The 18,268-nt window shown below is 45.7% G+C and overlaps 1 protein-coding gene across 10 annotated transcripts in view; it reads left to right on the forward strand.

Moving 5' to 3' along the window:
• TBC1D1 (TBC1 domain family member 1) overlaps positions 1-8,010 on the forward strand; it is a 227,292-nt gene extending 219,282 nt beyond the window's left edge. For 9 of the 10 annotated variants that reach the window (XM_067735709.1, XM_067735712.1, XM_067735711.1 and 6 more), the window contains 2 exons: positions 3,668-3,841; positions 7,502-8,010. In XM_067735709.1, the coding sequence (XP_067591810.1) occupies positions 3,668-3,841; positions 7,502-7,702 (375 nt within the window). In that variant the 3' untranslated portion in view covers positions 7,703-8,010. Of the gene's footprint in view, positions 1-3,667; positions 3,842-4,088; positions 4,399-7,501 lie in introns of all 10 variants that reach the window. The other variant, XR_010942955.1, reaches the window with a different exon arrangement.
• Positions 8,011-18,268: the final 10,258 nt, after the last annotated feature.

Below are 18,268 nucleotides of genomic sequence, written 5' to 3' on the forward strand. Positions count from 1 at the left end.
CACACACACACACACACACACACACACACACACACACACACACACACACACACACACACACACACACACACACACAGGCACGTTGGAAAGCTCTGCTGTGGGCGACTTCATTGTAAGCACACCAGACAAGTCTGTGTTCTAGTTGAGCTTGTAGGAGAGAAACCAGAATCTTAACAACGTTCCTTTGTTCAAAAGATGCTCTTCAGAACCACAGTGGTGAGACTGCCCCTTCTGCCTTGGGAGGAGCCCTTACTGCTTGAGCAGCTTGCACTATTGAAAATTAGTTTTTTAAAAGGCCAGTCAGTGCCGTACCAAGAGGGTGGGGTACGGCAGGGAGGAGTACTTTACTACTGACATTGTTTAGAATTGCTTGCATGTGGTGATAATAAAAAGCAGACCAACTTTTAGTTGGGTTTATTTTTGTTTTTAAATTCACCACAGACACTGCACCCCCTTATTTTTGATACCCAGGCAGAGGCTCCCCCATCCAGCTCTTGGTATGCCACTGAGACCACCAGGCTGGGGGGACGGGTCTGGGGGTGGGGAGGGTGGAAAGTATGTGACTAGTTCTGCAGCCATCAGGGTTGATGGCTTCATTACAGAGTGTCCACAGACAGCAAAGAGAAACACAAGTCTCCAAGAGCAGGCGCGCCAAGAACAGAAACGAATTCTCTAAAGGAGGAGACTCGTCTAGCAAGCAGATATCTGGGAAAATATTTAGCTTCGTGCATAATTTAAATTTAAATAACATATAATGCTTTACCTTCCTAGAATAACAAAATGAAACATTTTAATCCCAATGCCCAGTGCCAAGGGTATACTGTATCAGGCACATTCTTACGTTGCTAATGGCGTTGTATGTGGATTATTCCCGTTTGGGAAGCAATTTGGCAATATGTATCACGAGCCAGTAAAATATTTGTACCCTTTGACTCAGTAATCCCATTTCTTGGAATGTATGCTTAGGAAATAATCCAAAATATGGGAAAAGCCGTACATATGAGGATGTTTAAAGTTGTTTATAACAAAAACTTACAAGTAACTGGATATCCAGCATTTGATGACCGGATTAACATGGTTATTGATACGTCGAGTTGGTAGAATACCACGAAGCCATGTATAATTATGGTTATGAAGAATATACAGCGACGTGAGAAAGCGTCATTTGAGGACCAGGGCGCTCCTGTCACCGCCAGCCATATGCTGCCATGGTCGGGAATAAATTCCCAGGCACGACTGCAAGGGCTGTGTGTGTGTTTTGGCAGCCAGGAGGGTAATGATGCAGTTAAGCAGAGATGATTGTGACCCAGGATGGTTCCTGGGGATTAACGTAGGCCTCCGAGAGCACTCCGCTCTGTGCACGGTTGAGAGCCATTAACCATACCGCTCATCAATCTGGATCAAAGGCCAGAGGTTTTGTCCCCAGGTTTTCCAGGTTAGGAGCTCATTTAAAAACCTCTGTGGAAGAAAAAATGTGTGTGACATTTATCCCGCACCGTGTTTATAATTACACACTAATGCCACAGCAATCTCGGTTTTAATGTGTGTGGTCTTTACTCTGAGCTGTTCAGAAGTTCCATGGTGTGACATCCTTTGTCATTTTGCTGCAGCACAAGGTTGGATGGGAGGGGTTTTGTGACAGCTGTGTGGAAGCAGATCCCTTAGCTAAGTTAGGGCACCAACTCAGCTTGCCGGGCCTGTGTCTCGTGATTCCCCACAGCTATGCTGTCAGGTAGGTGTTACCACCTCCATGTGGTGGAGGCCAGGAACTGAGGCCAGGAAAGGTCAAGTAGCTTGCTCAGGGTCATTCAGGGAGTCGCCAGCCAAGCCCCCATTCAAGGGCTGACTGAAAGCTTCTGAGTCAGTTTTCTTGACTGTAGAATAGAGATGATAATCCCTGCCAGCTCACGGTCGCTCTGAGGGACAGCAGAGAATCAGATCAACGCAGTCAACTGCACACACAAACACGCACATGCGTCACAAATACAATGTGTATTACTTTTTTGGCCTATAGTGACTTTTGTGCCTAATTAGTATTAGCCATTGAATTAAATTGAAAACCAGGAAGCTGAAAAATTAATCTCAAGGAAGAGAAAATAAGATGGGAAGAGAAAATAAGATGGAAAGAGAAAGTAAGATTTCTGGGAATGGTGAGAAAGTAAACATGGTTTTTGAAAATTGATTTCAGGAAAGATGGGACTCATTCGTGTTTGAATGCTAACAGGGTACCATCAAGGGCAGTGAGTTTTTCATTGATTTTAACTGTGTTGGAATTTCTTTCTTAAGGAGATGCTGTGAAGAGTTAGTTTCTGCTCTTATAAAGACTCATTTCATTCTTTAGATGTGTGTTCTGATCTGGCTTTTTTAATGTGGTGACTGAATTCTCAGATCCACACTGGGACGTCACGCCTGGGGCTTCACGCCTGGGGCAGCAGCAGCCTCTGTCTTCTGACCCTCATCGTCCCAGCTTCCATCCAGCTCACTTCACTCATCAAGAGAAAGTACAGATATGAACAGCTCACTCACTTCTGCGCTTTGGGGTTGTTTTTCACACGAGTGGTTTTTTTTTCATGACTGTTACTATTATGGAAAGGAAGGCAGCTCAGGCATTGTTTTGTATTCACTCATCTACACGAGTGGTTTTTTTTTTTCATGACTGTTACTATTATGGAAAGGAAGGCAACTCAGGCATTGTTTTGTATTCACTCATCTATGTGGGTGACATTTGGGTTTTGGCTCATTTCTGCATATTTTGTGTGCAGAATAGGGTTTTTTAGTAAACAGTTCCATACTTAGCTGTTCTTGTAACTCTGAAAATCCAACTGAACTATCATTAAACTTTGACCTGGTGACTGAGCAAATGGGGTTGTGATTCTTCTGTTTTGTTTTATTCTCTCTTTGACCCATAGTTGTGAATCTAATCTAATAGAATTTTCAGAGAAAAATGATCTAAGTACTGAAATAAGAAGTAAAAATAAACTCATATAAGCATTTTAAAAAAGAAGGTTTTGGCTTTTGAAAAATGAGTATCAGAGACCTACACTTGCTGTTACCTTTGGTTTATTTCCAAATGCTTCTTTTTTTTAATTTATTATATTATTTATTTAATTTATTTTTGGCTGCATTGGGTCTTGGTTGTGGCACACGAGATCTTTGTTGTGGCACACGGGATCTTTCGTTGTGGCGCATGGGCTCTTCATTGTGGTGCGTGGGCTTCTCTCTAGCTGTGGCGTGCGGGTTTTCTCTCTCTAGTTGTGGCGCATGGACTCCAGAGCGCGTGGGCTTCTGTAGTTTGCGTCACACAGCCTCCCTAGTTGAGCCGTGCCAGCTCAGTAGTTGAGGTGGGCGGGCTTAGTTGCCCCGTGGCTGTGGGACCTTATTTCCCCAACCAGGGATCAGACCCACATCCCCTGCATTGTAAGGCAGATTGTTTACCACTGGACCACCAGGGAAGTCCCTTAAATGCTTCTTAAATCCTCTCTTCCCAAGTAAAATTATTCCCTTCTCAGTGCAGAGAGTTTTCCTTGTTTATCACTGATAGTATCAGTCACAGAGCAGGTGCTTCGTGGACACCCGTCGACATGGTCGTGTGTGTGTGTGTGTGTGTGTGTGTGTGTGTGTGATTTTTCTCATTTTCCGTGCCTGATGACTTTTCTGTGTGTCACAGGTGTTTGTGATGGACATCTCTAAACAGTTACAAGCTTATGAAGTTGAGTACCACGTGCTTCAGGAAGAACTTATCGATCCCTCTCCTCTCAGTGACAACCAAAGAATGGACAGATTAGAGAAAACCAACAGCAGCTTACGCAAACAGAACCTTGACCTCCTTGAACAACTGCAGGTAGGGCATATTTACAAGGTAGCCTCCCGAACCTTGAGTGTATAGTAGTTCATTAACTCACCAGAGGCACCAGCGGGCTGGGTTTTCCCATGGCCGCAGGCCCTTTCTCTTCTGGTTGTTTGTAGTTGGGATCAAAGGTAGCCCAGGAGAATTGTTCCTTTTTGTTAGGAAGCAGACATTATCCTTTGCTAAGGTCAGACTGTCCTGGAACTTTCTGAGAGGCTATTTCTGCACTTAACCCTTTCAGGAGACAGACCCAGAGCTGAACTTGGGTTCAGGGTGCCGTCGCACTATTGGCCGAATAGCCAGCGATTGCGCTTTGAGTCATGACGAGACAATCAAAGGCATGAGCTTTCAGGAGCGAAGACAGCTAGGTCCTCGGAGTGATATCAAGTGAGGAAAGGGCCACAGGATCTCCCTAACAGAGTAAACCAGAGCCTGTGATCAGGATTTGTGAGTCCCTGGTGCCAATGCAAAAATTCAGTTCATGAAGGGACACAGTTCTCCCCTCTGGAAGCTTCCGTCTTACCATGGATAAATGCGGATGAGGACATACAGTAAGTAGAAAGGCAAACCCAGACGTGCGTGCAGGAGGGAGAGATGGAGCTAGCACAGAGGCGCAGTCCAGAGACCCAGATCTTGCTAGGTCCAGTGTCACCCATACTGTCACCTGCTCTGCTCTGATTCCCTCATCTGTGCGACAGGGACAAAAAGATGCCTTTTTGTTGGGGTAGGGGGTAGCACTCCTCTAACAATCAGATAGAATAAACTAACCATACAGTCTGCTTTTTAAATGTCAATATGGGTGGTAAAGCTGTCATTGTTAACGAACTGTGTGTGGAGGGGGGGAAGGGGAAGGGGGTGTTTTAAAAAATTATTTTTGAGCTTGCTGTGGAGAAAACTTTATATTTTTTCCAAAATATGTATTCTGTGGTATTCCTGGTCTGTCCTGAGAATAAGCTTTCCATCCTGATCTAAGCCTCTTAGTTTTCTCTATAGAAAGTTGCTGCTTTGCAGACACAAGCTTGGCAGTGATGGGAGAAAGGCCAGCATTTGGAGCTTAATAAATCAACCCCTGTCTAAAATGTATTCCCCCCAGCAGGGATTTTTACCCCAGTAGAAACCTAGTAGATATTTGCTGTAGAGGAACAAAGAAAAGTCTATCCTTACCCAGGCCTACCAGTCACATTCCGAAAGTTAGCTCTTTTTTCCTCTAAGATTGAGCTGTCCTAACTTGAAAGTATGCCTGAGTACTATTTCTGCAGGGTGTCTTAGCTGTAACCTGAAGGGGAGGTGCCGGGGAACGGAGAGCCTTATCTTGCATGTAAGGGTCTGCAGTGTAGGTGGTAATTTTAAATGCCTTCCAAACAAACAGTAGGTCCCTGAAGTACGGCAGGATGGAAACATTTCTAACAAAGCCCAGATTTGAAGTTGAAGCATGTGTCTCGTTAGGATACTGCTCAAATAAAAGGTTCATTTTATTAGGCTGATGCCATGTGGGTTTTTTGTGATGAAGAGGGGAAGTAATTTTGCGCTGCTCCTGTGATACTGTACCCTTTTTGTGAAGAGAGGGAGTTGTGAAAAGCTGCTCAGACATCTCCGTCCTCAAGAAACGCATCAAGAGGTAATTGGTAACAACAGATGTCCTCCTTGGAATGATCTCTCTTGACCGCGTGGCTCTGTGCTTCTGGACGTATCATTCAAGACTAGAGCTTATGCCGGTTCCAGCTGTGCTGGGTGCCAGAGGCCACCAACATTTGTAAGACACTGCAGCTCTCAAAGAGTTGGGCTAGGGATTGTGGTGTGTCCGTTTGTGGGTGCCTGCATGTAGTTCTCTCATTACCCTCTGAGTCACGTGGAGTTACTTTCAGCCAGACCACATGAGTTCTGTGAGACTCACACCTCTTTTCCCTTTTTTCTTTTTTTTTAAAATAGTTTTCAGAGTCCAGGGATAGCTGTTCAATGCAATACTTAATTTTCCAACATAAATCTTTGCTTTTTTGCCCAAGTATCAAAATTGACCTGTTTCCTGGCTTTGTTCCATTCATACAGTTGTTGGACATACCAAAGCCCCATCTATTTTCTTGTTAAACACTTAAGAATGTCATCTAGCCGCTGGAGACTAAACTGTCTTAGCTCTTCTGTCCAGCAGCGTACTTGCGACGATTGCTTAGACATGTCTGTTGCCAAATGCTAAGGGACGTGCATTTTTTGGAATAATCCACCACCAGTCATTGAGTGCCCGTGAGCCGGGTGCTTTGGGAGGCCAGACCCACATGCAGGGTGAGGTGTGTTTTCTTCTGTGAGACAGCTTCAGTCTCACCGAGGAGGAGACCTGACGTTCGTGCTGGCCAGTAAATGACCACGCACATCAGCTCACTGCTAAGCTGAGAGGTGCCCCTGGGAGTGCTGTGGCCTTCAGAAGGAGTGGTCCCTGGAGGGGCTGAGGTGGGGCCCGTCCCAGGCCTTGCCCGTGGGGAGGAGTGTGAGGGTCGGAGAGGACTGCTTGGACATACCCACCCAGCGTGACCGCCCCCTGCCCGGTAAGCCGGCAAACTTAGGATCTCAGTCCTTTCTTCTTTCTGTTTAGAGTGTTCCAGTGTCACAGCCAGGCCTAGGCTTTGAGTCATAGAATTGTCTGTCTCGCACAAGTGTTGTCTTGTTCAAGAAGCTGTTTCCCTTGTTTTGAAAACGAGGGAAAAAATATGTACTGTTGTTCCCACCTAAAACCTACGGGGACACGTAGACGGCCGGTCAGATGAGCGAGCCAGTGCAATGCCTTACTGACCCCGGGCCCGAGCACTCGAGAATGCAGCGGAGAGCTGGAATCGGCCAGGAGGCCCGGGGACAGCAACGTAGGAGGCTGCTTTTCTCAGGAAACTCCTCCGCTTCACTGGGGCCAACTCACTGGTTGCCTGGGAAGCCAGCCCGAGGGGACTAGAGAGAAGAGGAGGGTCCGTTGCAAGAGAGAAGCACCTGGAAGGTCGGCCTGACACTGATTGTGTGCTGAGGATGCGGACGGGTGGGAGTGGGGACACTGCTGGCGTCTGTGGCCAGTGAGGCCACGCACGTGACCCTCTTAGCAGAGCTCGGCCACCCTGAGCGCTCCACACACGTTCCCGGGGAAATGCCCGTCCTTGTTACTGTAGGGAATATTAAAGGTTCAGAGTAGAGAGCTGTTGCTACGTGGGCCTTCACATAGAAACCATTTTGATGGTCTGTCTGAAATCAGTTTGTACCTGTACATACGTGTATTTGTCAAAGTGGGCCGGACCGTGCTGCAGTGACAACGCTCCGGACCCCAGCAGCACCGCAGACCCTCCGCCTTGTCTCCGCGAAGCGTTCTCGGGCCGTTTCACAGCTGTCCTCCTGTAGCGGGTGACTCGGGAATCGGGCTCCCTCTGCACTGGGAAGCTGCCATCTCCACAGGCGGCTTCCAGAGTAGCCACGGCAGGGGAAGAGGGTGCTGGAGGATCTCGGGGCGGCCCAGCCCACCTGCGAGGAGTCTTCCGCTGTGGCCAGAACTGAGAGTAAACGTGGAGAGATGCGTCTCTGCCAGAACAGGGCTCCAGAGTGCCTTCGAGAATGGACAGTGGAGTGCAGAGTGGATCTCCCATGTTCTCCCCGGGCAGTTCCATTCTCATTTCTTTTATTCTCTAGGTGGCTAATGGGAGGATCCAGAGCCTGGAAGCCACCATTGAGAAGCTCCTGACCAGTGAAAGCAAGCTGAAGCAAGCGACCCTGGCCTTGGAGCTGGAGAGGTCAGCCCTGCTGCAGACGGTGGAGCGGCTCCAGGGGCAGACGGCAGAGCTGGGCGGCCCAGAGCCTGACCCCGTACCACCCGAGCCTGCGGGCCACTGACGGCCGGAGCCCAGCCCCCGCCAGAGCGCATCTCCAGAACCGGGTCACCACCGCCCTGACACTGTCCAGGCCTTAACTGAGAGAGATGAAGATGCCGGAGGGAGAACGGAGCGTGAAGCGTGCTTCTCAGGGAGGAGACTGGCTTGCCAGCGCGCGGATTCTTCTGAACTAAGATTCGCAGTGCAGGGGGCGAACGTCCTGGTGGTGTTGTCGTTGTTTAGGTTCTAATACGTCCCCTCTCCGGTCCCGGTTACTGTACTCAGTAGATTTAGATGGCATGGACTTGAAATAAAGCACTTTTGTGTTTCTTTATCGTTTCCTTCTTCAGTATCACTGTGTCTGTAAAGGGCATTCATAATACTGTGGGATTTCAGAAGCCGGCGAGGCTGGAGGTGATGATTCCTCTGGCCAACATGTGGCCCTTCGTTCTTCCAAGGAGGGTTTGTGTGACTTACACCTTCAGTGTCACCAGCAGGGGTGCGGTTGGCCCGTGACCATTCTTGTTGTGGAAGCCCCGATTACCACTGGGAAAAATCGGAAGCGATTTATTTAAAACTTGACATCTTATATTTGATCACTGTGCTTGGTATTTAATGAAGTTTGTCTTTTAAGAAGAATAGTTTTCATATACTTTTTGCTTAGCCCTTAAGTATTGATCACAGTCATTGTAGATAAACGTTTCATGGGAAAATCACCAATTTTTAGACTCTGCCAGGTATTGCTAGCGTGCGACCTGCAGTTGTAGAGTCTGAGAGGTTTACTTTGTTGTGGTGTTTCATATCCATATTTCAGAATCGTGTATTCATTTTTGCTGTCGTGTGATGTAATGCAGCCGTGTGTCCCTTTGAGTCTCCACCCCTTGGGAATCGGATTCCTTGCGGAAGTCGCCCTGCATGTCAGGACTTCCAGGGGTCCCAGACGTTCTGGGGCTTTCAAAGTCTTCAGACTTTCGGCCTGAAATTGCATCAACTGTACGGCAGCTGAGAGCAGTTTTTGTGGTGGGATGTGCGTTTTGAATGTAACTCACAACCCAGCGACCCCCTCCCTCAGGATGATGAGGACCCGGTGCCTTCAGCCAGCAAAAGGCTGCTCTCAGTGGCCCTGGTGTCATCTGGTCGCCATGTGAGGCTCTTCCCCATGATCTCCTGGAGCGGGTGGTGGGTTAGAGAGGAGCCGTGGAGGCAAGTTCACTTCCAGGACAGCAGAACCATTTCTTTACTGTATCTTCTAACTACTACTATTCCACAGGAGTTTTTCGACACACCCTCCGTGGTGGGCGTCTCTTTCAAGCCTGAGGGGTGAGGAAGGGCTTTCATATCTGGAATCTTTCTAGATCTCCCAAGACATTTCCAAGGGAGGCACACGTGCTGCCGCTGGTGCCTAAACAGTTGGTTGACAGTGGGGACTCTTTGCTGTTCCCCATGTCATAAACCATGATGACAAGCCCAGTAGCCTTTATCCTGTGTTGTTCCACCAGCTACAACTTAAAGGAGTTAACATTTGAGGGCTTCTTTCCATATACTTTACTGTTTAAATGTTCAATAATGTTCAATTTGGCATCTTATTACCATTACTCAAAAATATCGACTCTGCATTAAATAAAAAGCAATAAAACAGATAATTCATGCCCGCACTTTTACGGTGTTCTTTTTCTTTTTTTTAAACGTTGGGTTTCTGCTTTTCAGCCCAGGAGTGAAGGACTGCCCGGTGAACGCCTGTGGGTCAGAGTATGAATGTTGCCTAACCAGCAGTGAGATCTCTGAGGGATTGGCGTCTTGCATACCCAGTATTGCTACCCAAGTGCAACACCTCTGCGCGGGTGTGCGTAGTAGGGCTGCTGAGACCAGCCACATCCGTGGTGTGTGCCAGTGGGCACTGTTGTGAGTTCGCGCTGGGCGGAGAGGACGGGGGACACAGGCCTGTGATTACAGGTTGGACAGTCCGCCTGTGCCTCAGCTGGCTGGGGACAGAGTCTCAGTTCACATCACTGCCTGACGATTCGCAGAGGCAAGGTTTTAAACTAAGAAAGTTTCCTATTATGTTTTCCTCCCAGCACACAACCGTATGCACACGTGTGTGTGCACTTCGAGGTTGTCTGTCTTTTGGTACAATTTATACCCTCTTAGACAAAGACATTGAGCCCCTGGGAAGCACACTGTGACACAGAACACATAGAAAAACAGCTTCTATGCAGAACACTCGGTTTGGGGCCCTCTGAGGAGTTACACATAGATAGAACAACAGTGTCCATTTGGGGATTTGTGTTTGTTTTGGTTGGGGAATCTGGGGAGAAGAGTTGCTCTGAGGGCTATGGGATGCAGGAGCTGTTTCAGGAATGAGAGCAGACACCACTGTGTGAGGAGCTGCAGAGGGGAGGGTGCAGGAGGAGGTGTGCAGACCAAGAGGAGTCCCCAGGGGGCCCATCTGAGCGGCGGAACACACACAGATGCTGACGCGGGCCGGGGCGGGGGGCACGCGGGGCCCTAGGCAGCTGCAGCCGCCATGTAGTAACCATCTCCGCGTCGACGGCCGGTGTCTGGTGGTGGGCCTGGAACCACCCTAGGTCATGCCTCAAAGTCAGAACTTGGGAAGAAGAACTTGGAGGTAGAGCGGAGGAGAATGAGGATGAGCTGGGACCTTTAGCACCTCGTGTGTATCTGTCGCCACACCTGACTATGATGACCCTCAGAGAAGAGTGGCCCTTGCATCACTTTACCTTCCAAAAAATCACACAGGCATGTCTTCGGGCCGATTCTCATTTAGAACCACTGGGGAAGGGGACGCAAGGAAAGGTAGTCCTGACTTAACCAAGCTGACGGAAGACAAACCACCATAATTTTGGAACCTGCCTAACCCGAATGATATGTGAGTCATTTGACAGGGCCCTTCCAGCTAAGTATATATGATGAGTGATCCGCAGGGCTCGGGGTCATAGATTGGTTTTGACTTTGTCACTGATGGTGCAACGCCGAAGACTAAAAACTGCAGCAGCCCCAGCTGACACCCGGGACCACCCCCAACCCTTCACCTGCTTCCCTCTGTCAGAGTGTTACCAAACAGGCTACAAATTAAGATCCAGAATCTTTCCGTGTGGGAAGATAATTTACGGGCCACATTGTCTTAAACTGAAACTGCTTTAAGGGCTTGGAACAGCTCCAGATTATCTTGGGTTGGAGGGAACCTGCTATTTCAAACTGGAAAACTACCTTCCACCTCATCTTACAGAGGGAAGAACTGAGGAGAAGAGAGGTTCAGAAACCACCTAATGGTTGCCTGCAGGGTCAGGGTGGGGCCTCAGCCTCCCGACTGCCAAGTAGTGGACACCACCCGGCTTTCGTTCCAGTGAGTTTTGGGAATCATTTCTGACGGCATTAAGGTTCAAGGCCAGGAAAGTTCTGCTTCACTTTCCAGGAAGGTGATCTGTATAGTAAGAAGCCCAGCTCAGCTTCTCTCCTGAGGTGTAGGGTCTGCAGGGGCCCTAATCTGTCATGAGTTAGAACCAGGGCAGAGGAATGCTACTGCCACAGGGTCTGAATTGACTGGGGACAGTTTTGCTCTTGACAGTCATTTCTTTTTTTACTTTTAGACGTCTGAAAACCCTTGCATTGTCATGCTAAAAAAAATCAACACAATTAATTGCCTTTGGTTTTGTAGAAGTGAAACTTTCCACTATGTAAAGTTTTTTTGTTGCCGTCTTTAGAAATGATCAGAAGGGTTAGGGAGAGGTAAGCGCTAGGATATATAGAGCAGCCAACAGCAGTCATTATTTGAAATCGATAACGAAAGATGAAAAAAGAATGTTCTGAGAACCTAGGCTTCATAGATAACTGCCTTCGTATCTCTAAAGTGAATAATCAACTGTTTTGGTTGTAAACCCTTATTAGCAAAGCTTTTGAATTTATACCACTATGTGTGTAGTTATTTAAAAATTTCACTAAATTTTATCATAAGATAGAAGTTTTAAATGAGGTGAAGCAAAATAGTTTAAAACTACTGATGATTAAAAAGTTTGATATCCAGTGTTTCTGAGGAGAACAATAGACACTTCGTTTTAAATATTGTTTTAAGACTGTGGTACAGTAATTCAGATGTGAATTTCCAAGTTCAGCCGAGTATGATGGTTAGTTTGAATACACTGCCAATGGCTGAAAACAGGATGGCTTCCAACCCCTAAATGCAGAAAGGGCACTTCTGGTCACATTGAAGCATGCTGGTCTTTCATTCACATGTATTCACCAGTGGTGCAAAGGTTTTTGTTGAAATCTGGCTAGTAAATTTCCATCTTCTCTAAGGGCAGACTAATGTCAGCTAATCAAAATGTGTTAAGAGTTTTATACTTTAAATCAAGGACTTTAAAGCAAACTCTTCATTTGGAAAGCTTTGAACAAGTTATAAAAGCATTTCCAAGATCGTTTGAGTAGCACGTTCACATAGTTATTGGCTAAGAGATGACCTAAACAGTAGCAACGCTTCAAACATCCTTTTCTGAAAAAGCCCTCTCCATCGCACATCCTCAGTAGTCTTTCCTTGGGCTCCCTCCTCGGAGCCCTGTGCTCTCCGTCACGGGGAGGAGGAGGGTGGAGGAGACGCTGCTGTGGGAGTCTTCCTTCTCCCTGTGGCTGCCCGCTCACCTGCCCCTGTGCCCGCTGTGCCCCTTTCCTGCTGTCCTCCAGGAGCTTGCAGAGTGCTGGGCTGAGCAGAGAAGAGGGGAGCTGCGCAGTATGCGTGGTACAAATAGCCCCTGTGAGCCATGCACTCGCTGACTGCAGGGCCGCCCCTCAGAACCACTGGCTTAGCCTGAACAGCCTGACAAGGGGACGGGGAGACAGCTGTGTCTTGTTCTTTCTCGCAGTCAGATTCATCCGCTTTTCCTCACTCTCCTGGCTACATCTTCCTGCCGTTGTTTTTGTCTTATTCCGTATTTGGATCTGTTTTGGTTGTCTTCTTCCTGCTCTTCTAGACGGCACTTCTTTCTAAACCTCTGTGTTCCTCATTTCTTCCAACTGCGGGAAAAGCTGACGCTGGCCACCGTTAAACTATGGCTTTGGTTCTTAGCCCCTGCAGGGTGACATCCTGCGGTACCATCTCGGGGAATCTGGGCAGAGTGTAAAGAAGCACGTGAGGGACGTAGAGGCAGGTGTGTTTGGTGGTGGGATGAGGGGGGACCAATATACGTAATGATGTTCTGCCCACTTCAGCTCTTCCTGTACTTTCCACCAAGGATTTCATGATCCATTTTCCTTCCTTTGCAGTACATGGTAATCAGCTTTGCTCGTGAATTTCATATGCTCTAATCATCTATTCATCTTGGTTATTAGAAAGGATAAAATGAGTTTTTTCACTCAGGATCCCTCTTTTTTCCCCCATATGCTTCTGTGATCACTCCTAATACTGGGACAGCCCCGTTGTCTTCTCATCATGTAGAATTGGACCCACCTGCCCCTCAGAGCTCAACTGCACAGTCACTGATGTGCACCTGCTTGACGGTTTTCACTCTTTCCAGCAGGTGGTTATGGTGCCCCTACTACGAACCAAGCCCTGATCTGGGTCCTGAGACCACAAGGTAAATGCCTGCGGTCCTTTCGTCTAGCAGGTTGATAGGTAATGGAAATAAGTAAACAAAAATCCGTCATGGGGTGGGAGCTCCTGCACAGAGTGGTCAGAGAAGGCTCAGCTGAGGAACCGGTGCTCAAGGTGGGATCCAAAGGATAAGGAAAGGAACCAGCTGGGCTTCCCTGGTGGCGCAGTGGTTGAGAGTCCACTTGCCAATGTAGGGAACACGGGTTCGTGCCCCGGTCCGGGAAGATCCCACATGCCGCGGAGCGGCTGGGCCCGTGTGCCATGGCTGCTGAGCCTGCGCGTTCGGAGCCTGTGCTCCGCAACGTAAGAGGCCACAACAGTGAGAGGCCCGCGTACCGCAAAAAAAAAAAAAAAAAAAAAAGGAAAAGGAACCAGCTAAGGAGGAGATGGGTGGTTTAATGTTAGAAGATAGCAGAGTACTTTCCAAAGGATGCATAATTCTAACCATGAATCTTGTGTCAAGAGATCTCCTTTCAAAAACCCCATCACTTTTAACACCATGTCTTTTTCAGATGACAAGAAAATACTAATATCTTTCAAGATAAAACTCCCATTATTGTATAGTCTCATATATATAAATGATAAATTATTGGCTTCATCACTGATTGTTTCACCTGACACAAGGGAATCTGCTATTGTTTACTTTGCATCATCAAGCTACAAGGAGGGATGAGCTGGTGCAGTGGGCATTGTGATGGGCACCTGAGGGGGAGTGACATTGTGATTTCCGTTTTTGCTAACCTCACCTGCAGACCTGAGAGCCAGCCTGTGGACACGGCCACATCCACTTCATGCAAAGGGAAACCTCATTCCTTAAAATTAGGTGTGATTTGATGCATGAGAGTCCAGAAGGGAAGGCGAGTCAAGAAACTTTGTGAAACTCTCCAAAAGGAAGACTTGACTGCTCAAATTACATTCCGGGGTACTGAGAACATGAGAGCAAAGACTTGCTCAGTTGCTGTTAATATTCTTTTGGAGTGAGCTGCCAGTGGTGGAAGGGGTACTGGAAATGGGAATGCAGAAATCTTTGAAGAATTATAAAGCTAGCCAAAATTCCCAGTTTTTTGGGTTTTTTTAATAAGGGAGGAAACGGATGGTGTAAATTATGGTTTATTGAGTCCTGTGACACTCTTGTCTGCATGGACCACGAAGATGTTCTTGCAGACATTCCTTTAATCCTCAGTGTCTTTAGGAAGCCCCAGGGCTTCCCAGGTACTTCTGAGCAATGCTTGTGTTCAATCCAATGTCAATTGTGCAATTGAACATGTGATCCTATTTTGACTTGACATTTCCAGAACACTCAAAGCCAGACCCGGAGACCCTTCAGCTAGCAAATGTGCAAGAATTTTGCTCTGACCCATGACTCATTTTGAGCTTTTGTGGTCTGTCTTTATTCCAGTTCTTTCATGCCTCCTCGTATCTTTAACATCCTTGTAAGACATCATAAAACATTTGAAGAACAAGATGGAGCCTGGCAATTATAAACAGAAGCAACACTAGTGGTTATGAGCATGGGCCCTGGAGTCAGCTAGAATCCAACCCTGATTCTGCGTCTGTAAAATAGAAATAATAAAAGCTATTTCATAGGATTGTTTGAATATTTTTGAAGAGCACTGAGCACTGTGGCTGAGACAAGGTTAGTAAGCAATAAATGTTAGCTATCATTACACTGGGATTATATAAACTAAAGGAGTCCAATTCTGTGAGTTTGAAATCAACCCCAGGCAAAATTCCTCAACAGACTGTAAAACATATTTAAAAGGTGATCTTTAAAATTAGTACGATTCCCTAAAACTATGTCATCGTAGGCCAATAGAATTTTATGGTTTTGAAAGGGTAGGAAAACATACCTTGATGTCAGCAAAACTTTTGACAGCATCCCTCACAATAACTTAAATAAAGTTACATGGGCAGGACAGTTCATCTGTGTTGATTTAACAGGTTAAACTGGTAAGACCTCTAGATGGTGGTTCTCAGCCCTAGCTGCACATTAGAATCACCTGGAGAGGTTTTTTTTTTAAGTTTGTTTTTTTTTTTTTTGGTTGTTTTTTAAGCTTCCCCTGTGATTTTAAAGTTTAATCAGGATTGAGAACTATGGCTGCAATTATAGTGAATTGACGTGAGCCTAAAAGCTAGGGGGTTAATTAACCTGACCTGGATTTTGTCCTTAGCCAGCCTGGCCCACATTTGCATCAGTGACCTGTACAAGGACCTGTCAAAGGGGGCATGCCTCTCAGATGCGAGGATGCCGCAAAGCAAACACGCTGAATGACAAGACCTTGATTGATGTTGACAAGCTGGACCCATGACCTGATTCAAGCAAAAGGCATGTTTAAATGCCAGGGTCTAAGTTCACCTGAAGGGCAGTGGTTCCCAAAGTACAGTCCTGAGACCAGTAGCATCAGCAGCATCTGAAAACTTGTTAAAAATGCAAATTCTTTGGCTCTACCCCAGCCTACTAATTCAGAAACTCTAGAGGGTGGAGCTAGTGTTCTTTTTTAACAAGCCCTCCAAGGGATTCCGAGGGATTCTGATCTGTGCTAAAATTTGAGAACCACTTGTGTGTGGGGGGGCGGGGAAGTCTCCCTGGACGAGTACAGAATTGAAGACACCTGAGTTAGCATCCATGGCTGTTGAGAGAATCTCTGTCTACAGTTCTGTGGATGTATAGTTCTATTTTACTCTCACTTTCCCATCGCTGTAGAGATCTTTCTTACTTTGTGGGTCATGCCACTTGCTTATGTCTTCATTCCACATTCACGGTGTAATTCTGTTCATTGAAAATCTGGATAATTCCAGAGGCTGTTAAATAGTGAGAAATGTTGAGTGTAGCGTATGATGGTATAATAATGGCTAAACAAAACAAAATAAAACCGGCAGTCACCACATGCCAGGCAGGCCCTGTTATGGGCCCCTTAGATGACTATCAGCTCATTTAATGAGGAAAGAAATGATTGGGATTTGATGTTTGCAGCTGCAGAATGATCACCGTTGTTGATTGGGTAGCAAGGGTTGAAGGCTGGGCTTGGTTAACTTCCACTGTTTTTGTTTTTTTATTTTTTTACAGTTTTAAAATTCTTTCATAGTTACATGTTTTATTAATCACGTCTGAGAAAAGTCATTTATTTTCATTTTGTACAGCATTATCTTGTAAGGACAAAATATAGCGACAACTTCCAAGCTTTTTGCATATCAGAGCTGAAACTCCTTAGGAGGATGCTTCATAGTGTTTGATCACAGATGAGTTTGAGCATTGCTATCACTCAATAATTTTAATCATCTGTCAGATTCTCTCCTATACTATATATTAATATTTTCTCCGTTAAGCAAATATTTATTGGTGGCCTGTGGGAATAAGATACACCTAAGTCCTCTTTCCTTGGTATATTCACAAAAGCCTCTGAAACTAAATTTCCAAGTCAGGCCATACTAAGGCCTGGCATAATAAGTTTTCATCGTTAACAGTTATTTTGTGGTTTTATTTATTTTTATTTCAATTTTTTATTATATATTGTTTTTAAAATTCCAGTTTCCAATTGTTCATTGTATTTAGAAACAGTTGATTCTTTTTTTTTAACATCTTTATTGGAGTATAATTGCTTTACAATGGTGTATTAGTTTCTGCTTTACAACAAAGTGAATCAGTTATACATATACATTTGTTCCCATATCTCTTCCCTCTTGCATCTCCCCCCCTCCCACCCTCCCTATTGCACCCCTCTAGGTGGTTACAAACCACCTAGCTGATCTCCCTGTGCCATGCGGCTGCTTCCCACTAGCTATCCACCCTACGTTTGGTAGTGTATATATATGTCCATGCCACTCTCTCACTTTGTCACAGCTTACCCTTCCCCCTTCCCATATCCTCAAGTCCATGCTCTAGTAGGTCTGTGTCTTTTTTCCCGTCCTACCCCTAGACTCTTCATGACATTTTCTTTTTTTTCTTAGATTCCATATATATGTGTTAGCATATGGTATTTCTTTTTCTCTTTCTGACTTACTTCACTCTGTATGACAGACTCTAGGTCCATCCAATCCAAAAATGGGCAGAAGGCCTAAATAGACATTTCTCCAAAGAACATATACAGATTGCCAACAAACACATGAAAGAATGCTCAACATCATTAATCATTAGAGAAATGCAAATCAAAACTACAATGAGATATCATCTCATGCCAGTCAGAATGGCCATCATCAAAAAATCTAGAAACAATAAATGCTGGAGAGGGTGCGGAGAAAAGGGAACCCTCTTGCACTGTTGGTGGGAATGTAAATTGATACAGCCACTATGGAGAACAGTATGGAGGTTCCTTAAAAAACTAAAAATAGAGCTACCATATGACCCAGCAATCCCACTACTGGGCATATACCCTGAGAAAACCATAATTCAAAAAGAGTCATGTACCACAATGTTCATTGCAGCTCTATTTACAATAGCCAGGACATGGAAGCAACCTAAGTGTCCATCAACAGGTGAATGGATAAAGAAGATGTGGCACATATATACAATGGAATATTACTCAGCCAAAAAAAGAAACAAAATTGAGTTAGAAATCATAAAGATCAGATCAGAAATAAATGAAAAAGAAATGAAGGAAAGGATAGCAAATATCAATAAAACTAAAAGCTGGTTCTTTGAGAAGATAAACAAAATTGATAAACCATTAGCCAGACTCATCAAGAAAAAAAGGGAGGAGACTCAATAGAATTAGAAATGAAAAAGGAGAAGTAACGACACTGCAGAAATACAAAGGATCATGAGAGATTACTACAAGCAACTGTATGCCAATAAAATGGACAACCTGGAAGAAATGGACAATTTCTTAGAAATGCACAACTTGCCGAGACTGAACCAGGAAGAAATAGAAAATATGAACAGACCAATCACAAGCACTGAAATCGAAACTGTGATTAAAACTCTTCCAACAAACAAAAGCCCAGGACCAGATGGCTTCACAGGCGAATTCTATCAAACATTTAGAGAAG

This window comes from Pseudorca crassidens, chromosome 4 (assembly GCF_039906515.1).
Source record: "Pseudorca crassidens isolate mPseCra1 chromosome 4, mPseCra1.hap1, whole genome shotgun sequence".
Classification (NCBI taxonomy): Eukaryota; Metazoa; Chordata; class Mammalia; order Artiodactyla; family Delphinidae; genus Pseudorca; species Pseudorca crassidens.